The 23,647-nt window shown below is 32.1% G+C and overlaps 1 protein-coding gene across 1 annotated transcript; it reads right to left on the bottom strand.

The window, feature by feature from the left end:
* Positions 1–18,860: 18,860 nt before the first annotated feature.
* LOC123883453 (subtilisin-like protease SBT3) lies at positions 18,861–21,149 on the bottom strand. Its single transcript, XM_045932259.1, has one exon. The coding sequence runs from the start codon at positions 21,147–21,149 to the stop codon at positions 18,861–18,863; it is 2,289 nt and encodes a 762-aa protein (XP_045788215.1).
* Between the last annotated feature and the right edge of the window lie 2,498 nt (positions 21,150–23,647).

Raw genomic sequence — 23,647 nt, 5'->3', positions numbered from 1 at the left:
GAAAAAGCTTTGAAGCTTGAAAAAGTAATACTCAATGAGTATGACTTTAGAAAGACAATATTTCCTCATATTTAAAAAGGAGTAATGGTGAATCTGCAACCTTTGGAATCATTGACCAAAATCAAACCAAAGGTACATGTATCACTAGTAAAATGTTTTTTTTTGCATATATTAAGGACGATTGATATGGTTAAAAGTCAAAACATAACTTCTTTACATTTTATCAAAATTAAAATTGAAGTTATTTCACATTCATTCTTCTGATCATGATCTTTCTTTTAAAATCTTTGTTTACATACTTAGATGAACTTTAAAACCAAATCATGTTTTCATGTGTTTTGAAATAGACAAACGATTTTGGCATAAAAAGAGTTTGTCAAGTAAGTATGAAAACTATAGCAAATTTATCCAAATTTGGTCTAGTAAGATATTTCAAAAAACTGATTGAGAAAATGATTAAGTTTATGAAACTTGTATTTATTATGACAAGAGTAGTGTTCATTTTCAAAAATATTTTTTCAACCATAAATTCTTGAAACTACTTCATACTGATTTATTTTGTTTTTTCAAAACTACAAGTCTTATGACTTTGTAATACTTGAGAATTTATTCAAAGATTCACTTGGAATTTATTTTTAACGCATAAGAGTGATGTCTTCTATGCCTTTTGAGCTCTTTGAAAAATGATTCAAATTTTAATCTCAAAAGTCATTTTGTATAAGTAGTGATCATGAGGAGATTTTGAAAAACTTTCTTTCAAAACATGTTTTGATCAAAATAAGTATTTCACTTTATTTTTCTTGCTTTAAAACTCTCCAAAAATATAGTTGTTATATAGAAAAATTAATTGATTGAAATATTTTTAATCTAGAGTTGAAAAACACTTTTGAAAGAAACCCTAGATATTGCATGCTATGTTTTTGAATCATGTTTCTATCTTTAGTAAAATCTATGCCATTTTGAAAAATATAGAAATTCAATCATATCATCATTTTATATTTTTGATGTAATTATTATTTTTAACATAGTAAAGAAAACATTGAGAAAATTGTTTTAACATAACAAAAACATATAGTTTCAGGGATACTACCCTCTTTACATTCACTAAAGATTATAGAATATACAATCTAAAAACTCATATTTGAAAAAAGCATGCATATCATTTTTAATGAGTCTAACAATAAGAGAAGACATGATAATGGTGTTAATAATGAACAACAATGACAAGATATCATAAATATCATATCTCCATATTATAAGAACCTTCTCCATTGGAAATGGTATTGGTACACCACTTTGAAATTTTGAAGAAATTATTTAATCATGAAGATGTTTAATGCTTTTGGTACTTAAATGAAAAAATCTTTCTCGTCAACTCTCAAGAAGGAAATGATCAAATCTTGCATTATCTTTGACTTTGAAAATGTTTTTCATATAAAAAGGAGAAGTTTTTGAAAAAGAAAGTAACTTGAATGAGTTACTTGAAGTTGTGTTCCAGCAGATCATTCTAAGAATGTTCTCCCTACCAAAACAAAGAAGTTTTACTTGAAGATAACCAATTTCATTCATACCCTTCTTTTACCTTTGCACCTCATTGATTTTACCATTGACATTAATCTTGGATTAATCTCTTTTCAAATCGTTGCTATGACATTTGAAGGTTTTACTTTTACAACCAACCCGATTAACCAATCACTCTTTTCACCATTGGTGAATTCTACTCAAGGATCTTTAGAATCTTTTTTTTAGTTTTGAACTTTTAAGGAATTGGTTAAAAACACTATTGATGGAATGAGAACTAAATCTTCTTTTGAATAAAGTAAAAGATGAATATACATATGGATGTCATTCTTGAAAAATCACAACGTTTTTAAGGAAAATCAAATGGTGATGAAATCACAATATTTCTGGCTACAACATTGTGTCATGAGTAAAAGTTAATGTCCTAGTCATCCATATTACCTAAAGTTACTCTACAAGGATGATATTTCTTAGAGAATATTTAAGAGGATGAATTTACTCAACATTGGAGAATGCATCAAAGGATAAATTTTCTCTACTCAATCATCAATCAAGTGTCCTCTATTTACAATGATGAGCATATGGTGGAATTACAAAATAATTAAAGATTCTCTCATTCTTGAATCTCACTTGAGGAAATCCATCTAATGAGGTACACTTCTGAATTTTATAACATTTGCATCATAATAAGCTTGAATATCTTTATGCAATGTGTAACGACCCGATTTTTAGTAAATCGATATTTTATATATTTGCATATATTTTGGGTTAGTGTTAAATATTTATTTACGCGACCTATAATTATTTATCGCGAACATAAGTTTGTGAGCGAAACCTTTGTCGTGTTAATGGGCTTGGGGCGTGTGAGAGCTTAATGGGCTTAGGCTATTGGGCTTGGTTCATGACCATTGGAGAGTAGTATAAGTACCAAGTCAAACCAATGAATAGTCTCACAATTCATTTTCATGAGAAGTTAGAAGTTGTAAGCTTAGGAGCAAGAACAAGCTAAGCTAGGGTTTTGGCAAGAAGAACACGAGCAAGGAGAAGAGATTTAGAGGCCAAGAATCGTCATTCAATCTAAGGTGAGAGTGGTTAAGCATAAGCTTGGGTGATCCAAGAGAGGGGAGGTGTCTAGCCTCCATTCCTGAACTCTCTCATCCAATTTCTTTGGGGTTTGGGTGAAGTTTCTTTATCATAAACATGTCTTTTCATCTTAGTATGCTTAATGAACATCTAGGAGGGAATATGTATATGTTTGATGATGGTTTTGCATGTTTATGCAACTTTGCTTATTTTGCAAGAAATTGACATGATTTTGTATGTGTGATGTGTTTTGGTGTTTTTGAATGTTAATACATGTATATATGTATGGTATATACATGATTGATCACTTGTTATGCATTTATAACATGTTATAATGTATTTTGGATGGATTTGGATGTTAAACCGCCTTAGAAAACTCAAGAACAGATATTTTCTGGTGTGGTTCGCTACCTGTTCGCTTAGCGAATGAGTTCGCTACCTGTTCGCTTAGCGAATGAGTTCGCTACCTGTTCGCTTAGCGAATGAGTTCGCTACCTGTTCGCTTAGCGAATGAGTTCGCTACAAGTTCGCTACCTGTTCGCCATGTACCTGTAATCCTCTGATGTTGTTCGCTACGGGTTCGCTACGGCTTCGCTTAGCGAATAGCTCTGTGACAGCAATTTTTGTTAATGTTTGTAAAGTGTGTGTATCCATGTATTTGGTTTCGTTTTGGTTTGGAATTATTATATGTTTAATAATTGTGTTGTGTAATGGCATTTATATAAAATGTCAAAGAAGTATATGTATTTTGTATATCGGGTTGTCCGATAAAGAAGAATATCAGTTTGTCTGATAAAGAAGTTTAATGGATTATGTTATCCATGTAGTGAGCAGTAGCTTCGTGCTAAGTGATTATCATATGTTTGGTAAATGCATGACATTCATAAATTCATGCATTATTTAGGGATATCAGACTTGTCTGATAAAGAAGGATATTGGACTTGTCCAATAAAGAAGAATATCAATGGTAAGTTCCTTGATAAAGAAGATGGTACCACATGCATTAGTCGTGTCTAGGTTGGCATGACATTGAATGTTTGGCATTAGTCGCATTTGAGTAAATGCGCAATTATGTGTTATGTGTTATGTGAGTTCTTTGTGTTGTCCGAAACGACGTGAAACTATCTGGTTGTGTATTTGTGAGTATGTGTTATCTGGTGTATTGCTTATCGAGGCATGTGTGTGAGTTAGTATTACGTGATAGGTTGAATATAGGTGCGTTTCTATATTCGTATGTATGTGATTATGTTTACTAACTCTCTACCTATTTGTTATGTGCTGGACCTTTGGGGGTTCAGGTATTCAGGTCGAGGTTTCGATCGAGTTTTAGCTGCAGATCGTTTTGGTGTGGAGCACTTTTGGTGAGGAGCTAGTGTAGGCTACCTTTGTATAGTTTTGTTAAGTTTAGTTTGGTTGAGATGTATATTAGTGCTCTGGTATTTTGTAACATCGAGTCGGGGATCGTTTGTATTCCGTCGTATATCGATGCGAACATCTTAACTTATGTTTTATGTAGATGAATTATCTTTTGAACTATTTTGTTCATTGCTTTGAAAATCCTTTATGTTATGTTTTCCGCTGCGACGTTTCGTGTCATGTGCACGATCGTTTAGAAAATGTTTTTCCGTAGCGCTCCGGCTACTTATCTTTAAAAAGTTTTTAAGATCACGTTTTTAAGGGTAGTTAGTTCGGGGTGTTACAATAGTGGTATCAGAGCAGGTCGGTTCATGTGAGCCATTAGGATTTTCTTTCTCTTGTATGAAGCATGTGTTGGGTACACTGTTAATACATTCTAACGTCAAGTTGTGATTCGTTCAGGAATCATGGCTGCTGCTAGGACCAACGCTCAGATTGCACAAGCTTTGACTGCTTTGACTACATTGGTGGTAAGGGATAATGACCCGGGAAGGGATAGTGAGAAAAGATTGGAAAGGTTTATGTCGCATAAACCAACTCTGTTTACCGGAGGCTATAACCCGGAGGGAGCTATCAAGTGGTTAGATGAGGTTGAGATCATCTTTGAAGCAATGAGTTGTTCTGAGGAGAACAAGACTACTTTGGGAACTTATGCCCTTAGAGAGGAGGCAATCGTTTGGTGGAGGAATGTGAAACTCAGGATAGGAGTGGACGGTGTTGCTATCGTTTGGGAAACTTTCAAAAGGGAATTTTTAAGGAAGTACTTTCCGGCTGATGTGAAGAATAAGAAAGTGATCGAGTTCATGGAGCTCAAGCAAGGAAATTTATCGGTCGCCGAGTATACGGCTAAGTTTGAAGCTTTGTGTGTGTTTAGTCCACACTACAACACGGTGGAAGCCGAAGAGGATAAGTGTGTCAAGTTCGAGAGTGGACTTCGTCCGGATATCAAGCTTTTGATTGGATTTTCTGAAATCAGGGATTTTCCGACCCTTATGACCAAGGCAAGGATTTGTGATGAAGATAGCAAAGCCAAGACCAACTACTATAAGGCTCTGAATGATAGGAAAGGAAAAGGTTTGGATCGTGGTAAGCCGTATGAGAACAAGGGTAATGGAAGTGGAAAGAAGAAGCAAGGAAGTGGAAGTTGTTACAAATGTGGAGAGCGGGGTCATATGTCATATGATTGCCCGAGGAGAAGCGACAAGTGTTTCAGTTGTGGTCAGTTTGGGCACAAGGCCGATGCTTGTCGGGTGAAAGTGTTTTGTTTCAATTGTGGCGAGGAAGGTCACAAGAGTCCGGTATGCAAGAAACCGAAGATGCCGCGTTGAGGGTTCGTTCTCCGCTTTATCTCTTAGGTAATTTCGAGGGCGAAATTCTTTTAAGGGGGGTAGAGTTGTAACGACCCGATTTTTAGTAAATCGATATTTTATATATTTGCATATATTTTGGGTTAGTGTTAAATATTTATTTACGCGACCTATAATTATTTATCGCGAACATAAGTTTGTGAGCGAAACCTTTGTCGTGTTAATGGGCTTGGGGCGTGTGAGAGCTTAATGGGCTTATGCTATTGGGCTTGGTTCATGACCATTGGAGAGTAGTATAAGTACCAAGTCAAACCAATGAATAGTCTCACAATTCATTTTCATGAGAAGTTAGAAGTTGTAAGCTTAGGAGCAAGAACAAGCTAAGCTAGGGTTTTGGCAAGAAGAACACGAGCAAGGAGAAGAGATTTAGAGGCCAAGAATCGTCATTCAATCTAAGGTGAGAGTGGTTAAGCATAAGCTTGGGTGATCCAAGAGAGGGGAGGTGTCTAGCCTCCATTCCTGAACTCTCTCATCCAATTTCTTTGGGGTTTGGGTGAAGTTTCTTTATCATAAACATGTCTTTTCATCTTAGTATGCTTAATGAACATCTAGGAGGGAATATGTATATGTTTGATGATGGTTTTGCATGTTTATGCAACTTTGCTTATTTTGCAAGAAATTGACATGATTTTGTATGTGTGATGTGTTTTGGTGTTTTTGAATGTTAATACATGTATATATGTATGGTATATACATGATTGATCACTTGTTATGCATTTATAACATGTTATAATGTATTTTGGATGGATTTGGATGTTAAACCGCCTTAGAAAACTCAAGAACAGATATTTTCTGGTGTGGTTCGCTACCTGTTCGCTTAGCGAATGAGTTCGCTACCTGTTCGCTTAGCGAATGAGTTCGCTACCTGTTCGCTTAGCGAATGAGTTCGCTACAAGTTCGCTACCTGTTCGCCATGTACCTGTAATCCTCTGATGTTGTTCGCTACGGGTTCGCTACGGCTTCGCTTAGCGAATAGCTCTGTGACAGCAATTTTTGTTAATGTTTGTAAAGTGTGTGTATCCATGTATTTGGTTTCGTTTTGGTTTGGAATTATTATATGTTTAATAATTGTGTTGTGTAATGGCATTTATATAAAATGTCAAAGAAGTATATGTATTTTGTATATCGGGTTGTCCGATAAAGAAGAATATCAGTTTGTCTGATAAAGAAGTTTAATGGATTATGTTATCCATGTAGTGAGCAGTAGCTTCGTGCTAAGTGATTATCATATGTTTGGTAAATGCATGACATTCATAAATTCATGCATTATTTAGGGATATCAGACTTGTCTGATAAAGAAGGATATTGGACTTGTCCAATAAAGAAGAATATCAATGGTAAGTTCCTTGATAAAGAAGATGGTACCACATGCATTAGTCGTGTCTAGGTTGGCATGACATTGAATGTTTGGCATTAGTCGCATTTGAGTAAATGCGCAATTATGTGTTATGTGTTATGTGAGTTCTTTGTGTTGTCCGAAACGACGTGAAACTATCTGGTTGTGTATTTGTGAGTATGTGTTATCTGGTGTATTGCTTATCGAGGCATGTGTGTGAGTTAGTATTACGTGATAGGTTGAATATAGGTGCGTTTCTATATTCGTATGTATGTGATTATGTTTACTAACTCTCTACCTATTTGTTATGTGCTGGACCTTTGGGGGTTCAGGTATTCAGGTCGAGGTTTCGATCGAGTTTTAGCTGCAGATCGTTTTGGTGTGGAACACTTTTGGTGAGGAGCTAGTGTAGGCTACCTTTGTATAGTTTTGTTAAGTTTAGTTTGGTTGAGATGTATATTAGTGCTCTGGTATTTTGTAACATCGAGTCGGGGATCGTTTGTATTCCGTCGTATATCGATGCGAACATCTTAACTTATGTTTTATGTAGATGAATTATCTTTTGAACTATTTTGTTCATTGCTTTGAAAATCCTTTATGTTATGTTTTCCGCTGCGACGTTTCGTGTCATGTGCACGATCGTTTAGAAAATGTTTTTCCGTAGCGCTCCGGCTACTTATCTTTAAAAAGTTTTTAAGATCACGTTTTTAAGGGTAGTTAGTTCGGGGTGTTACACAATGTTAGTATGTGATTGATTGGATAATCTTGAAATCTAGAATGCATTATGAATGTTCTCCATGCAATTATATGACTTTAAAACTTAAATAACATATCATTTTGTTTGTGTCATCATGACTTGTATATATTCTAATTCCATAACTTTAATGCAATATATTTTGCAATCTTTGATCTTACATTTTTCTCATGATTTTTGTTCATACAAGAATAATAATCTCTTTCAAAATATCATGCTAAGTGTGAAAAGAATAAACATCTTTTGTGCAAATTTGCCTTTTTACACCTTTGTAATGATTCTTTCAAATATCCTCAAATTACTTTATCAAATGTTGTTTTATTGGTTTTGATTTTCAACATAAGTTTTTCTCACACATTTCACAATGGTCAATTTATTTTATCATGCCATAAACCAATTGAAATAACACTTGTCTTAATTCATTTTCTAACGTTCTTGTTGAAAATGTTTTAAAAAAAAAATTGGTGCATTGATTACATTGTTGATTAATATTTTTTTTTAAGTGCAAGACATGTTATGTGCTTAATGAAAACTTATTCTTAATGATCAATGAATAATTTTTGGAGTTAGTCTCTTAATTATCCTTCATGATAGGCCAAAAATTTTAAAACAATAAAAATGACAAAAAACTCATGATTTTGATAATCAATTGTATATGTCGTATTTCGTTATTACATAAGCTTGACTGATAGTACACCTTTTATGAAAATATTATTTCTACAAGTCTTATGTATGAACACTTATCTCAATATAAAGCTTTGGATGAAACCATTTTTGTTACACATCTTGATTAATATATATATATATATATATATATATTGCTTGATGCAAGTGTAACTTGTTGAATATGGTTTTCAAAAAATTGAGATTTTGATATGGCTTTATCAAAAGATCATTTTTCAATGATTTTAAACGAATATCCATTTTTTGTTGGATTTTTCTTTGAAGGATTTTAACAAAAGACCAAATGACCGGTCTTCATGAGAATAACTTATGTTTCTACTCTCCATAAGATTACAATTTGGTCTAAGAAGAAAAATTGTTACACATTATCTTTTTAAACTCACAATTTGACTATTTCTTAACATCAAAGTGTTGATTTTAATGTTTGATCATATTTCTAGACTTGTGTGTTATGTTGTCAAAGTTGACACGTGAACAAACTTTTTTTACAAATGATCATTCTTTCAATATTTTGCTTTGAAAAAGAATCATCTTCAATGTGAGAATATTCGAAAAAGAGAGAAATCGTTTTTGACATGTTTTCAATTTACTCTGATTTCACAGCTTCCTAATATGCGTCATTTTCTTTCTAATTTTAAAAGTTCATGGACAATTTTCAAATAATCTTTTATTCTTTAAATAACTACAACATAGTCTTGTTCATCATTTTTAGAATAATCATGTTTTAAAGGAAATGTTACCTCTACCCAAGAAATTGAAACATTTAGAGAATATCTATCTCATAAAATTTAGGGGAAGTTTTCTAAATTTTAAAATGTGTGTTTCTTTACAACTTTCATTTTCATTGAGATCAAAACCACTTTTTCTAAAAATCGAGAATGTATAGCATCTATTTTTTAAAAAAAAAAAAATCAATTGCTTGCATGTGTTTACATATAATATAATCATTATTCATGTTATGATTGAAATATTGATTGAAATAATTATTAATCATCGTACATGATATGTGCTTTAATGCTTAAATGCAAACTTGATAAGTTTGATATGTGAAAGAACTTCCCAATTATCTGATTTCTATATGCAATATATTCTTACTTTTGATCTCTATCATTGCACTTCAAATTTCATACTATTTTTAATACTTTTTGATAGATGACAAAAGGGGGAGAGATATATATGATGGGAGAGAAATGTGAGATGGAACTAATCAATGAAGAATGTTATGAATTAACCTCTTGCATGTATTTAGGGGGAGTTTAATTAAAATGATAAACATTAAACTCTTGCATGTGTTTAGGGGGAGCTTAATTGCATATCTATGAACATTCTTGCATTTGTTATTATATCCATCCATAAAACATAAGATTTATTCAATAGGTTTGTCATCATCAAAAAGGGGGAGATTGTTGAAGCAAAATCCTTTTTGATATGTGTTTTAATGACAACAAACCTTATGGAATAAATGTTAAGTTTTATGAATGGTGATCTACTGATGGTTGCACTTGAGTTTTTGTTTAAAGACAGATAATGATAAAAGTGGACGAGCTAGATGCCACTCACATCAACAAGTGCATTTTATATACTCAAACAATGAAAGAATTGGAGTATCATCAGATAATTACAACAATAGTATCACAAGCTTCATGAAGATTTTTAAAGACTGTTGTTTGAATCATACGAGGATTCATCGAACGTTCAAGCAAGAAAGTGAACTTCATGGTTAATAGTCTTCATCTTCACCACAAGGTTTACAATGGGAATTAAATATTCAAGGAAGATTAAGAGGATCGTAGTTGAAGAATCAAGATGGAAAAACCTGCATCACAAGCTACAAAAGAATATATTTGATGTTGTGTGACAAAACTTACATTGAGTTTTGTACTACATGCTTTGAAGAATTACAATTGCAATTAATATCAAAAGGAATGATGCATGTACGAAAGATCGTCAAAAGCTACTCAAAGTATCATCCTACCAAAGCTTGTCAAGATGACAATGTTTGAGAATAATCTTCCACGATGTTTTCAAAAGAGCTTATGCACAATGCATAAAAGTTTAATCATTCTCAATGATGAGTACACTCACGCCTCCACTAAATAATCTTAAAGATACTCATTGAACAAACAACAATGTGTGCAAAATGTCAAAGAGGAATTATGGGAAGTTTGCAACAACAAAAGAATTCAAAGTTGATTGACCAAAGAAGATATTATCTTCTCATAAAGAAAAGAAATATTATCAACTCTTATGAAACAATGTTCTCATCATGAACATGTTTATTTTCCTCAAGAGCATTCATATCAGTTCAGCACAATTACAAGAATCAACTTTGAAGAAGAAATCATTTCAAAGGTTGAATTATTTATAAGTCAGTAGAACGTTCTCAGAACGGTCTCCCAAGTTTGCGTGTTCAAGGATAATCACTTTTCATAAGTCAACTTGGTACAAGACAAGAATGAACTTTTATATGAGAGTTATTCCAAGGATCATAGCAGTGGAATAAATCATATAAGGCAACGAATGAATTATGACTATAGAACATTCTCTTGTTGTCATATTCAAGGAGTTACATGAACATATCTCTTGCCAAGGTTTATGATTCCCTCATGGACAACTGGTGCTGTTATTTAGACCAATGAAAATGCAGCAACAAAGAGTACATACAGCTTGCAAAGAAGCTTCAATACTGATCCAAGTACAAGAGTATGACAAGGGTGGCTACATTCTTCCATAAAAGAATAATTCCTTTACTATTCATGTGTCCTTTGAAGGACAAGTGAACAGTTGCTACTCTATGCCTTTATTGAGTGTTTACAGCTGTTTGACAACTTGCAACAGCTCTTTAAGCACATGGGGATTATCTACACCAGTACAGAGAATGATCTCCAAAATTCTGGAGAATGGTCTCCCAGATTTTTGCACTTATGTGGCAATCTTATCCAAAGCATCCCAATCTTATTTCCACACATAGGGAATATATTTGCAACGGATATATGTCAGAAACAACTCATTTACAGTTGGCAAAACGAATATCTCTGTCATCTAGTACTATGTCACAGTCAGAGACCATCGGAAGAATGATCTCCCAGATTTTTGCACTTATGTGGCAATCTTATCCAAAGGCATCCCAATCTGATTTCCACACATGGGGAATATGTTTGCAACGGATATATACTCAGAAACAACTCATTGACAGTTGGCTAAAGAATATTTCTGCCATCAAGTACAATGTGACAGTCAGAGACCATCGAAAGAATGATCTCCTGAAGCATCTAAAGGACAAATTCACATGGACTGTTTTGTTTCTCTCACAACAGCTATTTCTATACTCTCAACGGTTATAATTGATGTTCAAACTACAGAGGGACATCTCCATCTATAAATAGCATGGTTGGTTGCACAAGAAGAGCAAGAGTTCAAGCTACAAATCATAAAACACTTGTTTTTGTCTACAAGTCATAAAACTCTTCTACACTCAAAGATCTTCATTCTCATCTATACTTCTGGTATATTGAGTGTTTTTATTTGCTTCTCAAACTAACCTTTGAGTTTCAACAAAGCAAATATCTTAAGAGACCACTTTGGTACACAACTCACTTTTAAGTGGTTGTATCTTTGTCTCTTCTTTTTCACTCATACTCCAAGCTCTCTAGAAAAATAGGATCTATATTTCATGAGTATTTTGAGTGTAATTCATTTGTAAGCTTCACAAACGGTTAGGTGTGATTAAAAGCTTAGATCCAAGAAACCATTGATAAATCCTTAGGATTCTCTCAAATCAATTGGGTATAATTGATTGAGGTTACCTTGTAAAGGTAGAGCAGCTGGTTATAGCTGGTTACTTTGTGATCTTGGTTTAGATCATAAAGGGTCTTTGATCTGGGCTTAGATCAAAGGGAAGTTTCTGTAATCTTGATCTAGATTATAGTGGAAAACTCACAGGCGTGGGGACTGGACTAGCCCAGGATTCGGGTGAACCAGTATAAATTTTGTGTGTGAATCTCTCTTACCTTTAACTATTTATTTTCTGTAAACACACATCACACAAACCACTTAATTTACATTCACTTTGAATTCTCACACAGCAGAGAACATTCTCCAAACAAAGCAGAGAACGTTCTCCGAACACAGCAGAGAACATTATCTGAACAAGCTGTTTTATATTTAACTAACATTTATCCAAGTATACACTTGAGATCAATTCTGTAGTGCAGGATTAAATTTTTAAAAGGGTCACAATTCAAACCCCCCCTTTCTTGTGACTATTTCTTCCACTTCAGTGATGATGTTAAAATTTCTATTTTCTATATAAAAGATTTTTTTACCGGTATTAATGAAATTTCTTTTATACAAAAAAAATAATTTATTTAAGAAAATAACTTTGCACGGTATCTTAAGCGTGTGTAGTTGATGGTTTCCGGTAGTAAATATAAATCATATCTAAATTATAAAAAAATTGCACATAAATTATAAATGTTTCCGGTATTTCTTTAGTAATATTAATTAATATAGTACAAACTCACATAATGATGTTGGCTAGAGACTTTGAAGTGTGCCCATCTCAAAGGGCTCAGGTTTGATTCCTCTCGGAGAAAAAAAAAAAACTCTAATTTTAAATTGACCCCCACAAGTGAACGGTAGAATTGATCCCCTTAAATAGTCGATCATTGGACGGGATACTACATTTTCAAAATAGGAAAAAAAATTAATATGGTACAATCATATTTTATTTTACTATAAAGGATTATATATATGTATATATATATATATATACAACAACAACAAATAAATTCATTCATTTTATTTCCTTACTATAATAATTTTTGTTTAAAATAAAAACATATTTTAAAAAAAAGCACAAAAAATTAAACTTGTATTTTGTTAAAAAAATTCCTGCAACCAAAAATAATTAATTTATTCAAGTTTTCAAATTATTGGAAAACAAATTTGTGATAATAACAATTTGAATTATTTCTTTTTTAAGTATGCAAATTAAACGCAATGTTATGTTTGACTTTTTTTAGTGAAAGTCATACGTATGGAGCATTGAAACTTAAAATTCTTTTCTTTCTTTACCGGGTAACCGATTGCACAGGTTGACAGAAAATATTTTGTTTTTAACGTGTTGTGAACATTGTTGTCTTCTACTGCCTTTCCTCTGTGTTATATTTTGCTGCGGGATGGATCTATTCATTAAATTCAATATTCAATCTATTAAAGGAAGCCAATAATTTCGGATCAAAAAATGGAATTCAATAATTTCATGGAATCAATTTAATGTTATTTATGTATGAGAAAAATAAAAATTCATTCAATTATAAAAAAATTAACAAAGAAAACATTTAATATTATATATTTTTATAATTAAATTCGTTTATTTATTTAATTTTATTTAACATTACTTTGTTACATATATTGCACGAAAATTCATATAAAATATTTAAAATTTATTTATTTTTATAAATTAGTTTGAATTCATATAAAATATAATTTGTTTCAATTCAATATATTTTTTTTACTTTGTTACATCCTGTATGAGAATTCCTATAAAATATTTTAAATTTTATTTCGCTTATTTATTTCAATTCATTAAAAAAAAAAACAAATTCATTTTATAACATGAAAATTCATATAAAATATTTTATAGTTTATTATATATACACAACACATTTTCATGACAACATCGTTTTATAATTTTTCTTATGATATATATGTATGAGACTCTTAAAGAAAAATCATAATAAATAAAAAGATGAAAGTTAATTATACTAAAGCAATAACATAATCTTTCAAACCAAAGCAACACATTGCTTAAGCTGTAAAATAATATTTACGGTAGAAATATTACATCTTTTCTATATATAAAAAAAATACACAATACACCTTTAAAATTAATTTACATTCATACTTGTGAGAAAGATTAACAATCACTTAAAACTCATATATTATGATTAACAATCACTTAACCCTAGTTCACATATCACTTATATTCTTCTTTTGGGTTCCACATCTGCAAAAAGTGAAAAGAATGATGAATATATAGATTAAGAAGAATATCGATAATAGAAAAATTGAAAATAGAAAAATTGAAAATAATACAAAGAAAATAGCTAAAGAGAAAAGAGATGGAAAATGTGTGATTTGAATGTTCAACCAAAGACCATTTATATAGGGAAAAACATGGGTATATAAGTAACTTTATCCATAATATGTAATTAAACCGATTAATAACAAATATATTGATTCCTTTTTTGGTGAATGTCATCTTATGATTTTTTGTAGAAAATTTAATATTTAACACACAAACATTAGAAAGAAGCAAAAAATCTCATGAAAATTAAATGCTTATAATGCAATACTAAAATTAACTTTGAAAAAATTATTATAATTTTTAAATAATTTCGTGATTATTACTTTTAATTATAAAAATAATTTAACAAATAATTTATTTATATAAAATATATAAACCGACTACAATTTTTAGAATATGTTTTTAATTTTTTTCTTTATTTTTTCAATATCAATCACTTGAAATTAAATGTTTCCTTTTAAATTACCCTAATAAAAATAAATCAACATATAATATTATATTTTAGGAATGTTCTATGCACATGATTTATACTACCTTTTATATATTGAATAAATCTGTGATACGAAATTTGAATTTGAATCAAGACACAAACAATGACTTTATTATAAGCAAAATTTGACAACAATGAAAATTTTAATTTAGGTAGTAAAATTATAACAACTTTCTAAGCAAGCCAAAAAAAGCCAAAAATCTCGAAATATTGAAGTCAATTTAATGCTATTAATGTACAAATTATTTTCAAATAATAATTTCGATTTAAAAATTATTTTCTTTTGAAATAATAATAAAATAATAATTTAAATATGAAAATTAGTATTTAAATTCGTTTTTTATTAGAAAAAAAAATCATGAAAAAAAAATTTGTGAATAAATTTTTTTCTTCCATAATCTTTCATAAATATGTACTTTATTTGAAATATAAATATATATTATTAATTTAAACTTGGTTATATTTTTATAATATTTAAACAAATTTGGTTAATTATTACTTAAATTTATTAAAAAAATAAATTGACTTTGAATATCGATTATTCACGAAATTTAATATATAATATTTTATAATATAATTTATTTATTTATGTGTTATATATTTGTGATTTATTTATTATATTTCATTTATATTATACTAATTATAATTATAATTGTATGTTTGGAATTTTATTATTTGAATTTGAAATATTTCCTTTTTAAAGTATGCTTTTAATATGGTTGTGTGAGGATGAATGTGAGCAAAGCATTTGAAAATGAACAATAAATGAGAGCTTAGAAAATAAGCCTCAAATGTATAGTATTAAGATTAAGATTAAGATTAAGTACAACAAAATTAAAGTATATATAATCTCAATATTGATTATAACCAAAAATCATTAATATTTTCATTTGTTCTAATGCTTCTTATTTTGTAAAATTAATTTTATTATGATCGATGAATTTCTATAATATAGTTGAGAGTCATGATAGTGAATTCTATTTTGTCCTTTGTACTACGTATACTACAATAAATTTTGTATTCCACCTCAAATCCTTCCATGATCAAAAATGAAAATTGTGTCCAATCATAGTAATTAAATAAATTTATGTACGAGCATAAAAACGCTCAAAATGGCACCAACAAAGTTTTATTTTTAAAGGGAAACGTCGACAAAATCCTTAAGAAATGAAAAGATTCGTCGCTACTATTTTCGAGTTCGGGATTCGATTATGTAAGGGGAATGTATTAGCACCACTCACATCCTTTCTAGTCAACGTGAACCTTCTAATTAGCTTGGAGTTGAAAAGTGTTTAACTTAAATGTGAACAGAAATTCAATTCGTGAATAGAAAGTCATAACTGCTAAAATCATAATCTGTATCAAATTTTCGTTGGTAATTCAATTGTTTCTGCATGCTCTTGAATTGGCATGAATTGATTTTGGGGAAGAAACAGGGGTAAGTAATTCAGGTCCTGAAATTGAAGAATTTACAGAGCGGACAAAACGCTAATTTGTTTACACATCTTGGAGAGGTTGCTGGTTTTGTGGTCTACCATTAAAGTAATTCAAGAGTGTAATTTTTTATAAAAAAATTGGACTTTTTGTTGTAAATTTTTAGAGTTGTAATGTCTGAGTAATTTTTTGGAGTTGCAAATTTGTTGGTTTCCGGATTTTGTGAATGAAGAAGATGAATGAAAGAATTTGCCACATCCCAAGTCTAAGGATGACCAAAACTTAACGGTTGTTGACCAATACTAACGGATTAAGTTGACTAACATAAATGTAGTTAAGGGATTTAAATATAACAATAATAATTAGTTAATGGACCAAAAACTAATGGGCTACAAATAGATTATCATTTGTTGAGAGCTATTTTTCGCTCGCCCTATTTTTACACATCCGGGATTTAAGTAGCGGATGTGTAAAAATAGGACGTTTTGGGGAAAAAAAAGCCGTCCACTACTTAAGCCGTTCCCATTTTTTTTTTTGGGTACATTAAATAGACTATCATTTTATGTCTCTTTTTTAGGTTTTCTTTAGGTAAAATAACAAAGTTTATTATAAATATTAAACTTAACATTTTTGAAAATTTTTATTTTTTGTCCGGGAAACATTGGACCAAATTATCAAGGTCTCTTCGCCTAAAAATTAGAGGGTTAATTAATACTTCATCCGGCCTAATTTATAAGTAAACGTTATTTTTTTAAAATTCATTAAACAATTGATGTAGCTAGCTTATATTTAAGCTAAATACATGTGTTATTCAATGAATTTAAAAAGTAATTTTTGCTAATAAATAAGGCTGGAGGGAGTAGTAATTTTTTTTTTGTAGACTACACAAATACACATTCAACATCGCTATAAACGAAAGACAAAACTACGAATAATAGCATAAAGGTACACTCATAGCTACAATTAATCACAAAATATCTATACATCTCAATCTGCATTGTTGATGACCTAGTAATTATAGTAGTTGATCGAAGTTGATCCGTTAATATCAAACAAACACCACACCACGATAAAAATAAACAACGCTACACTAAGACGACAAAATCAATGGAAAAATTCAAAAGAAAGATCCTAATAGAAGAAAGAAGAAGAAGAAGAAGAAGAAGAAGAAGAGCTTAGAGAAATGGAAAGTTATGGTAGATGGGCCTTTCAATTGGAAATGAAAATTGCTCTTCTGGCCCATTGTATTGCTCTCAAGCCCCCAAACTTATGAAATTACCCGTTAGGTGATTTAAGAACATAGTAGATTATCTTAATGTTACTCTACTCATTTTCTTAATATATTTTGTTTAAGGAAAAAATGTAAAAAGATAACAAGACTTTTTGCCAATGATCATTGATTAACACCAACAAATGGGGCTTATACACCCTCAAAATTTGCTTTTTAGGCCCGCTATGTTACTTCCAGCCTCCCATCTTGACAAATTTGCCCTTGAAAGTCAATTTGGAAATTATAATACGAATTTGTATGCGTTCTTTAACTACCGAAATCACACACTACACCTATGAAGCACAGACACCGATACGTAGACACCGATAAAAATTTGGAAAAATAACATAATCTAGTGTAATCATAAGTGTCGGTGTCGGTATCTGACACGGACACCGACACGTGTCGGACGCGCCTAATTTGAGCTACTTTAGAGAACTCTAGAAAACCGTTGCTATCGACTATAACATTTAAAAAAAATAGAAATTTGTGGTGAGGCCCATTGATGACAGTAGGGCAGCAACCATATTCACACCCTTCTTATTTGACCTGTACCACAAGGCATTAACACCAATGTTATTTTTTTTTTAAGAGACTAAATTATAAGTCAATGAATTTAATTATTCTAATGGAGACATTGGGTGTACTTTCTCATTAGAAGTTGTTGGCTTAAAATAAAACGAATGCTACTAGTGCTGGATTATAGCATTTGGGAATCATTATAGAAATGAATTCAAAGACTAAGATATATTGATTTCCCCTCTAGACTCCAGAGATCTTGATTCTTTTACACATATTTAATGTAATTCCATTGGACTTTCTTAATGTAAATTACAGTATAATGAAAATCAATACATCTATAAGTCTATTGTAACTCTTAGCATTGCAATCTGCATTATCAAGCCATCATTTGTATGAATGGTAACACTAACAAGTATCAGATTTAAGAAATACACATTGATGGCAGAAATTAAATTATATTCATCTTATTTCATATCTCAAAATTACAATATTCACGAGTTAACAAAAAAAAACATAATAACATTATTCATGATTCAACAAGCCCAGTCCCACATTACCAAGCCTACATTCTCTAATATAACATTAAACATGACACAAGACAATTTTCATAGTACCCCATCAGACATATGTGAATAGTGCATATAGTCAAAATGACTCACTTATTTTGGGACGGAGGGAGTAAAATATTAGCACAAGTGTCTGAATTCTAAAACAAGAATTAATCATCTTAGACCTCAGTAGTTGATTCCTTAAATGAACATGTCACATTGGTCAGAGCAAAATTGCTATTAAAATTTATTTTGCATAAATTTAATTTAATAATTATAAATGACAGATTTAAGTGATGATTAAATTTTGAGAAAAAAAAAACTTTTATTTGATATATAGTGATCTACAAATTGAAACTAGGGGTGGTTACAACAATAGGACTCCTGGCTACATGTTTCTCATCCTTCCAAGTAAGATATCCAAAAGATATTTTATTCTTTTGTATCATTCTCGGACCTTCAATGCTCAACCTGTAGCTTATCTTCTGATTCTTCTTCTTGAACACCAACTTATTTGGTATAACGTTGATACGAAACCTTTTAATTGGTGTAATGCTAGCAACATACGTTGTTTGTCCTTCGCCAACATTAGTAACTGTTCTATGAAAATGTTGGGTTGTCTTTGAGGAATTTCCAGAATTGAAAAAAGCAATAAAAGAAGGGTAATTGAGATCTAATGAAGGTTTAGAGCAATCATTAACAGATGATCTTGTAATGGTAGTGATGTGTTTTTGTGTGAAGTTAAGTGCACAAAGAAGATTAACATAATCTTGTACACCAGCATCATAAATAAGACCAGGGTCAAGTGCTCTATTAGGATTAACATGACCAGCTCCCAATGCAAGAGGTGTTGCTTTGTTACCTGTTCCAATGTCTTTGATGTGTTCATTAGTATTATCAAATATGTCTGATGTTGTCATTATTGCCGACCGAATGGCTGCAGGGCTCCAATCATCGTGCGCACCTTTTAAAAGCGCCGCAACGCCAGCAATATGAGGGCATGACATAGATGTTCCGGATAAAATATTAAACTTATTGAAGAATTTATAAGATACAAAATCCAACACAGGAATATTTGTGGGCCATGCTGCTAAGATTGATGTACCAGGACCTGCAATGTCGGGTTTCAAAACATATGGACAATTCTTTGAAGGTCCTCTTGAACTATAAAAATCCACAGTAGGCGCCGGTCTAACATCAAAAGATGTTATCTTGAAAGACATTTTTGCTATTGAACTTGAGTAAGAGGTTCTCTTGATGAAATCTTTTACAATCTCTCCATTTTTGGGGTTAATAATGATAGATGGGAATGGGATCGCACTTGACAATGAACATTCATCAAATTGTAATGTGTTTGTTAAGAGAACACTTCCAACAACTTTTGCTGCAATTAAATTCTGAATTGGTTTGACAAGATTAGCAGAAGTTCCATTGTTAAATTCACAAACCACAATCTTGCTCTTTACTTTGATTAGTTTTTTAACATTGTCACACATACCCATGAAAACAATTGGAAAATTGCTAGTGGAGAATTTACCAGGATAACAAGAGATTCCAGTGACTGAGACTCCATTCCCAAGTGTAAGATTTCCATGAAATTCGCGATCTAAAGTACTAGCAGCAACAGTTGTCACCCATGGTATTCCATTGCTCATAGTATTAAAGGAAGGTCCGTCGTTACCGGCTGATGCAGACACAAAAATACCTTTTTTCATAGCTGCAAATGTTGCTATGGCAATGCCATCTTTATACAAAGGCACATTGTCATAGCTAAATGACATTGAAAGAACATCAACACCATCTGATATTGCGGCTTCAATTGCAGCTATTATATCAGATACAAACATAACTTCACTTGTTCCCCACACAACCTTGTATATGGCTACTCTAGACAATGAAGCTATTCCCGTTGCAGTTCCATTTCCTAAACCAAAGAAAGATGCACCATTTACTCTACTTCCAGCTGCTATTGATGAAGTGTGGGTCCCATGACCAAATGTGTCACGTGTCGTGTTAACAATTGTTCTAGTAATGTTTGAATATTTCGCCAAGAATCCTTTGTTAAAGTACCTGGCTCCAATGAGTTTCTTATTACACAAAGATGAATTGTTGGTATTTTCAAATTGACATAATTGACCTTTCCATTTTGAAGGAATTTTAGTCATTCCCTTATCATTGAAACTTTCACTTTCTGGCCAAACACCACTATCAACCACCCCGACAAGGACATCTTTGCCAAAATTAGAGGCTGGCCATGCCCCTTTGTAGGGATTAAGACCAAGGAATTTAGGTGAGTGTGTTGTGTCAAGCTTCAAGGATAAATCTGGTATTGATGAAATGTAACCAGGGGAGATTTTGAGAGCTTCATGCTCTTTAGGTGATAGATTTGCACTAAAACCATTCATAACATTGTTGTATGTATAAATGATTTTAGAAGATGTAGACTTGATATTATTATTGGTAGGAGTAACTTGAGAAAGAGTGGATTCATACCAACTATGTTGATTTAAGAATATTGTTGGCATAGCTGATAAATTCACGTGAATGATATAATTATCAGAGTGAGCCAATGTAGAAATGATGTGAAGGCTTGTGATATAATAGAACATGTGGAGACAAATATTGGAAGTCATGATTGAAAGAAATATGTTTTGATCGTAGATAGTTACCAACAAAATGTGTATATAGGCATATGAATGATTATGATGCTAATTTTACAAGGGCATAAAAAAACATTGGAGTAAAATTTGTTGTCTACTATCAAATAATAAGAATACTACTATATTTAAGTTGTTCTGCGGTTATAAACGTATGTGCTTACATTGATATTTTTCTCTAAATACATTGACATCTTTGGAAAATATGGATTTGTACCAAATTTAAAATTATTTCTAAATTGTATTTACTTTTTTTTACAGTATTTTAGTAATTATATTTACTTTTATTAATTAATAAAAAATATTTTAGTAATTTATAACATTGAAATTTTTCTATGATTGTTATAGAATGTATTTTACATTTTTATTCTTTTTAATCCATAATGGCGAGTTTCCTTTTTGTTTTTTGGTAAGTTTTGGAGTTTTCTTTTTTCTTTTTTGAAGAAACTAAAATGATATATATATTAACTGAAAATAGTCTCCTCAGCATAAGGTGTGCTGAGATAGACGACCAAAGTTTACAAAGGGACAAAAAAAGAAAATACCAAAATCAAAATCATACAATGCCCAAACATAACAAATGACTAGACCACCAACTATGGTAGTTTGAAGCCAAAGTAACACTCTTCGTCTTCAACCACCTATATGAAAAAATCTTGATCTTGTCCAATAACTGGTGAGGAATACTGGTTGAGCCTCTGAACAATCTGTGATTTCTTTCCGTCCATATAATCCAAATGCTAACAAGCCAAATAAGCTGCAGAAAAGACCGGCGTGCTCGAGATCCGCCGGCTTCAAACAATCGAATCTGTAGGACAACTTCACTCACTCTGTCTCTAGGTGACCTGCAGTTGCTCTCTTTTAAAATCATTGAAGCTCGAACATAATCAATCATAGGTCTAGCTAAGAAAATAAAAATCTCCATTGAAGTATCTAAAGGATCAAGGGCATATGCTATAGGCTTTTCCAACAACATAAGAAAACCACTTTCTATATCTTCCATGTTACAATTCATTGTATGAATGAATAAGTGACTGATATTGATTCTTCTTTCATATTCCTTCCATTCAAAACAAGAATGATGAACTTCAAAAATTTGGTAGTATTCCTAGGATCCACAAATTATTTAAGACTACGAATGAATTCAAGCAGGTTATCAAAGAGAAATTGTTCATGGAGCATAACTTCAACCTCCTTTGTGTACCCTCTTACCAGATCATCGTCTACTTGGATAGTTAGCATAACCATGTATTCATACATTCTCTCAGCGTAGTGAGCATTCCCATGTAATTTTCCCCCACCTTGCAGCACCGAATAATCATCATTTGGTGATAAAAGATGAGTCAAAATTGTCCAACACAAAGTCATACCATTACAAAACCTTTTCTCCTGAACACTAATGATATGATAACATTGGACTAGGTCCATGAGATCAAGAGTTTGACCCAACTCACCTAAAACGAAGCACTGGCCTGTTTCTATCCCCTTCAAATTCATATAATCAACTGTACCCACCCCCTCGTTTTTCATAATCCAATTGTTATCATTAAATTGAACTAAGCTCAATAACTCTATTCCTGCCCACATTGCTAATTCCTTCAAAATCAAACAACATTTAATTTGGGTCTGACCCATTATGTTAAAAGAGATACCAACCTTGTCAATTGACCCATTTGCCCTTTGATCTTCTTTTCTAATCCAAGTCAAATCAACCGAGTTAAGAGCTAGACCCACCATGTAAGATATCAAAACTACCCTTCTCTCTTTCTTCAACAAGAGAAAACCTTCAACGTTCTCCATTAAAGAAATCTCTACTCCCATGTCCGGTGGTTCTCGCCATGGTGGAACCAACACAAGTCGATATAAGTCTGGCGGTTTCGGTGGTGGTTTGATAATAATCACCTGCTCTTTTCTTTCTTGAATATCTGTGTTTGCAGAGATTCGTTCATGCAAATCGAAGTCCGGCGAAGATCGCTGTGATAGTACTGTCACCGATCGGCTGGTGTCTAGAGGCTTTGACGGAAGTCGTGGCGTTTGACTGCGTTGGTGGTTCAACTCTGCGTTTGGTGATTTCAGTGGTTTGAGCGGCAGAACTCACTGCGGTGGTGCCGTCACAGGTCTAGTGGTGTTCTGCCATGTTGGTGGAGGCTGCACCGCTGATCTATGTACACAATCGTTATCTGCCATCGTACTTAGCACCCTCATTTTCTCGGTCTCGACCTTTACTGTAGTTTTAGACACCTTCATCACTATTGTTTCCAGCTGAAACTCAGATTTGTTCAGGTGAGTTTCTTCTCTGACGTCGTAGAAATTATGGTTACCACCATCAGTTTGCGGTGGTTGAGGTGAGTCCCACGACCACACACTATTATCGCTCCATTCCTCCTCTTCGTGATAGTGGTGCACTCTTCCTCGTGGTCTCCCACGAAGACGGTTACGACGAGCCCGTTCCTCTTGAATGAGCTCGCGAAACT

Source organism: Trifolium pratense, linkage group LG5 (assembly GCF_020283565.1).
Source record: "Trifolium pratense cultivar HEN17-A07 linkage group LG5, ARS_RC_1.1, whole genome shotgun sequence".
Classification (NCBI taxonomy): Eukaryota; Viridiplantae; Streptophyta; class Magnoliopsida; order Fabales; family Fabaceae; genus Trifolium; species Trifolium pratense.
The sequence above is the reverse complement of the archived record's forward strand: the minus strand, read 5'-3'. Positions and strand labels throughout refer to the sequence as shown.

Coding starts and splice junctions, on each gene's coding strand:
- LOC123883453 (XM_045932259.1), bottom strand. CDS start 21,149: ATGACTTCCAATATTTGTCTCCACATGTTCTATTATATCACAAGCCTT.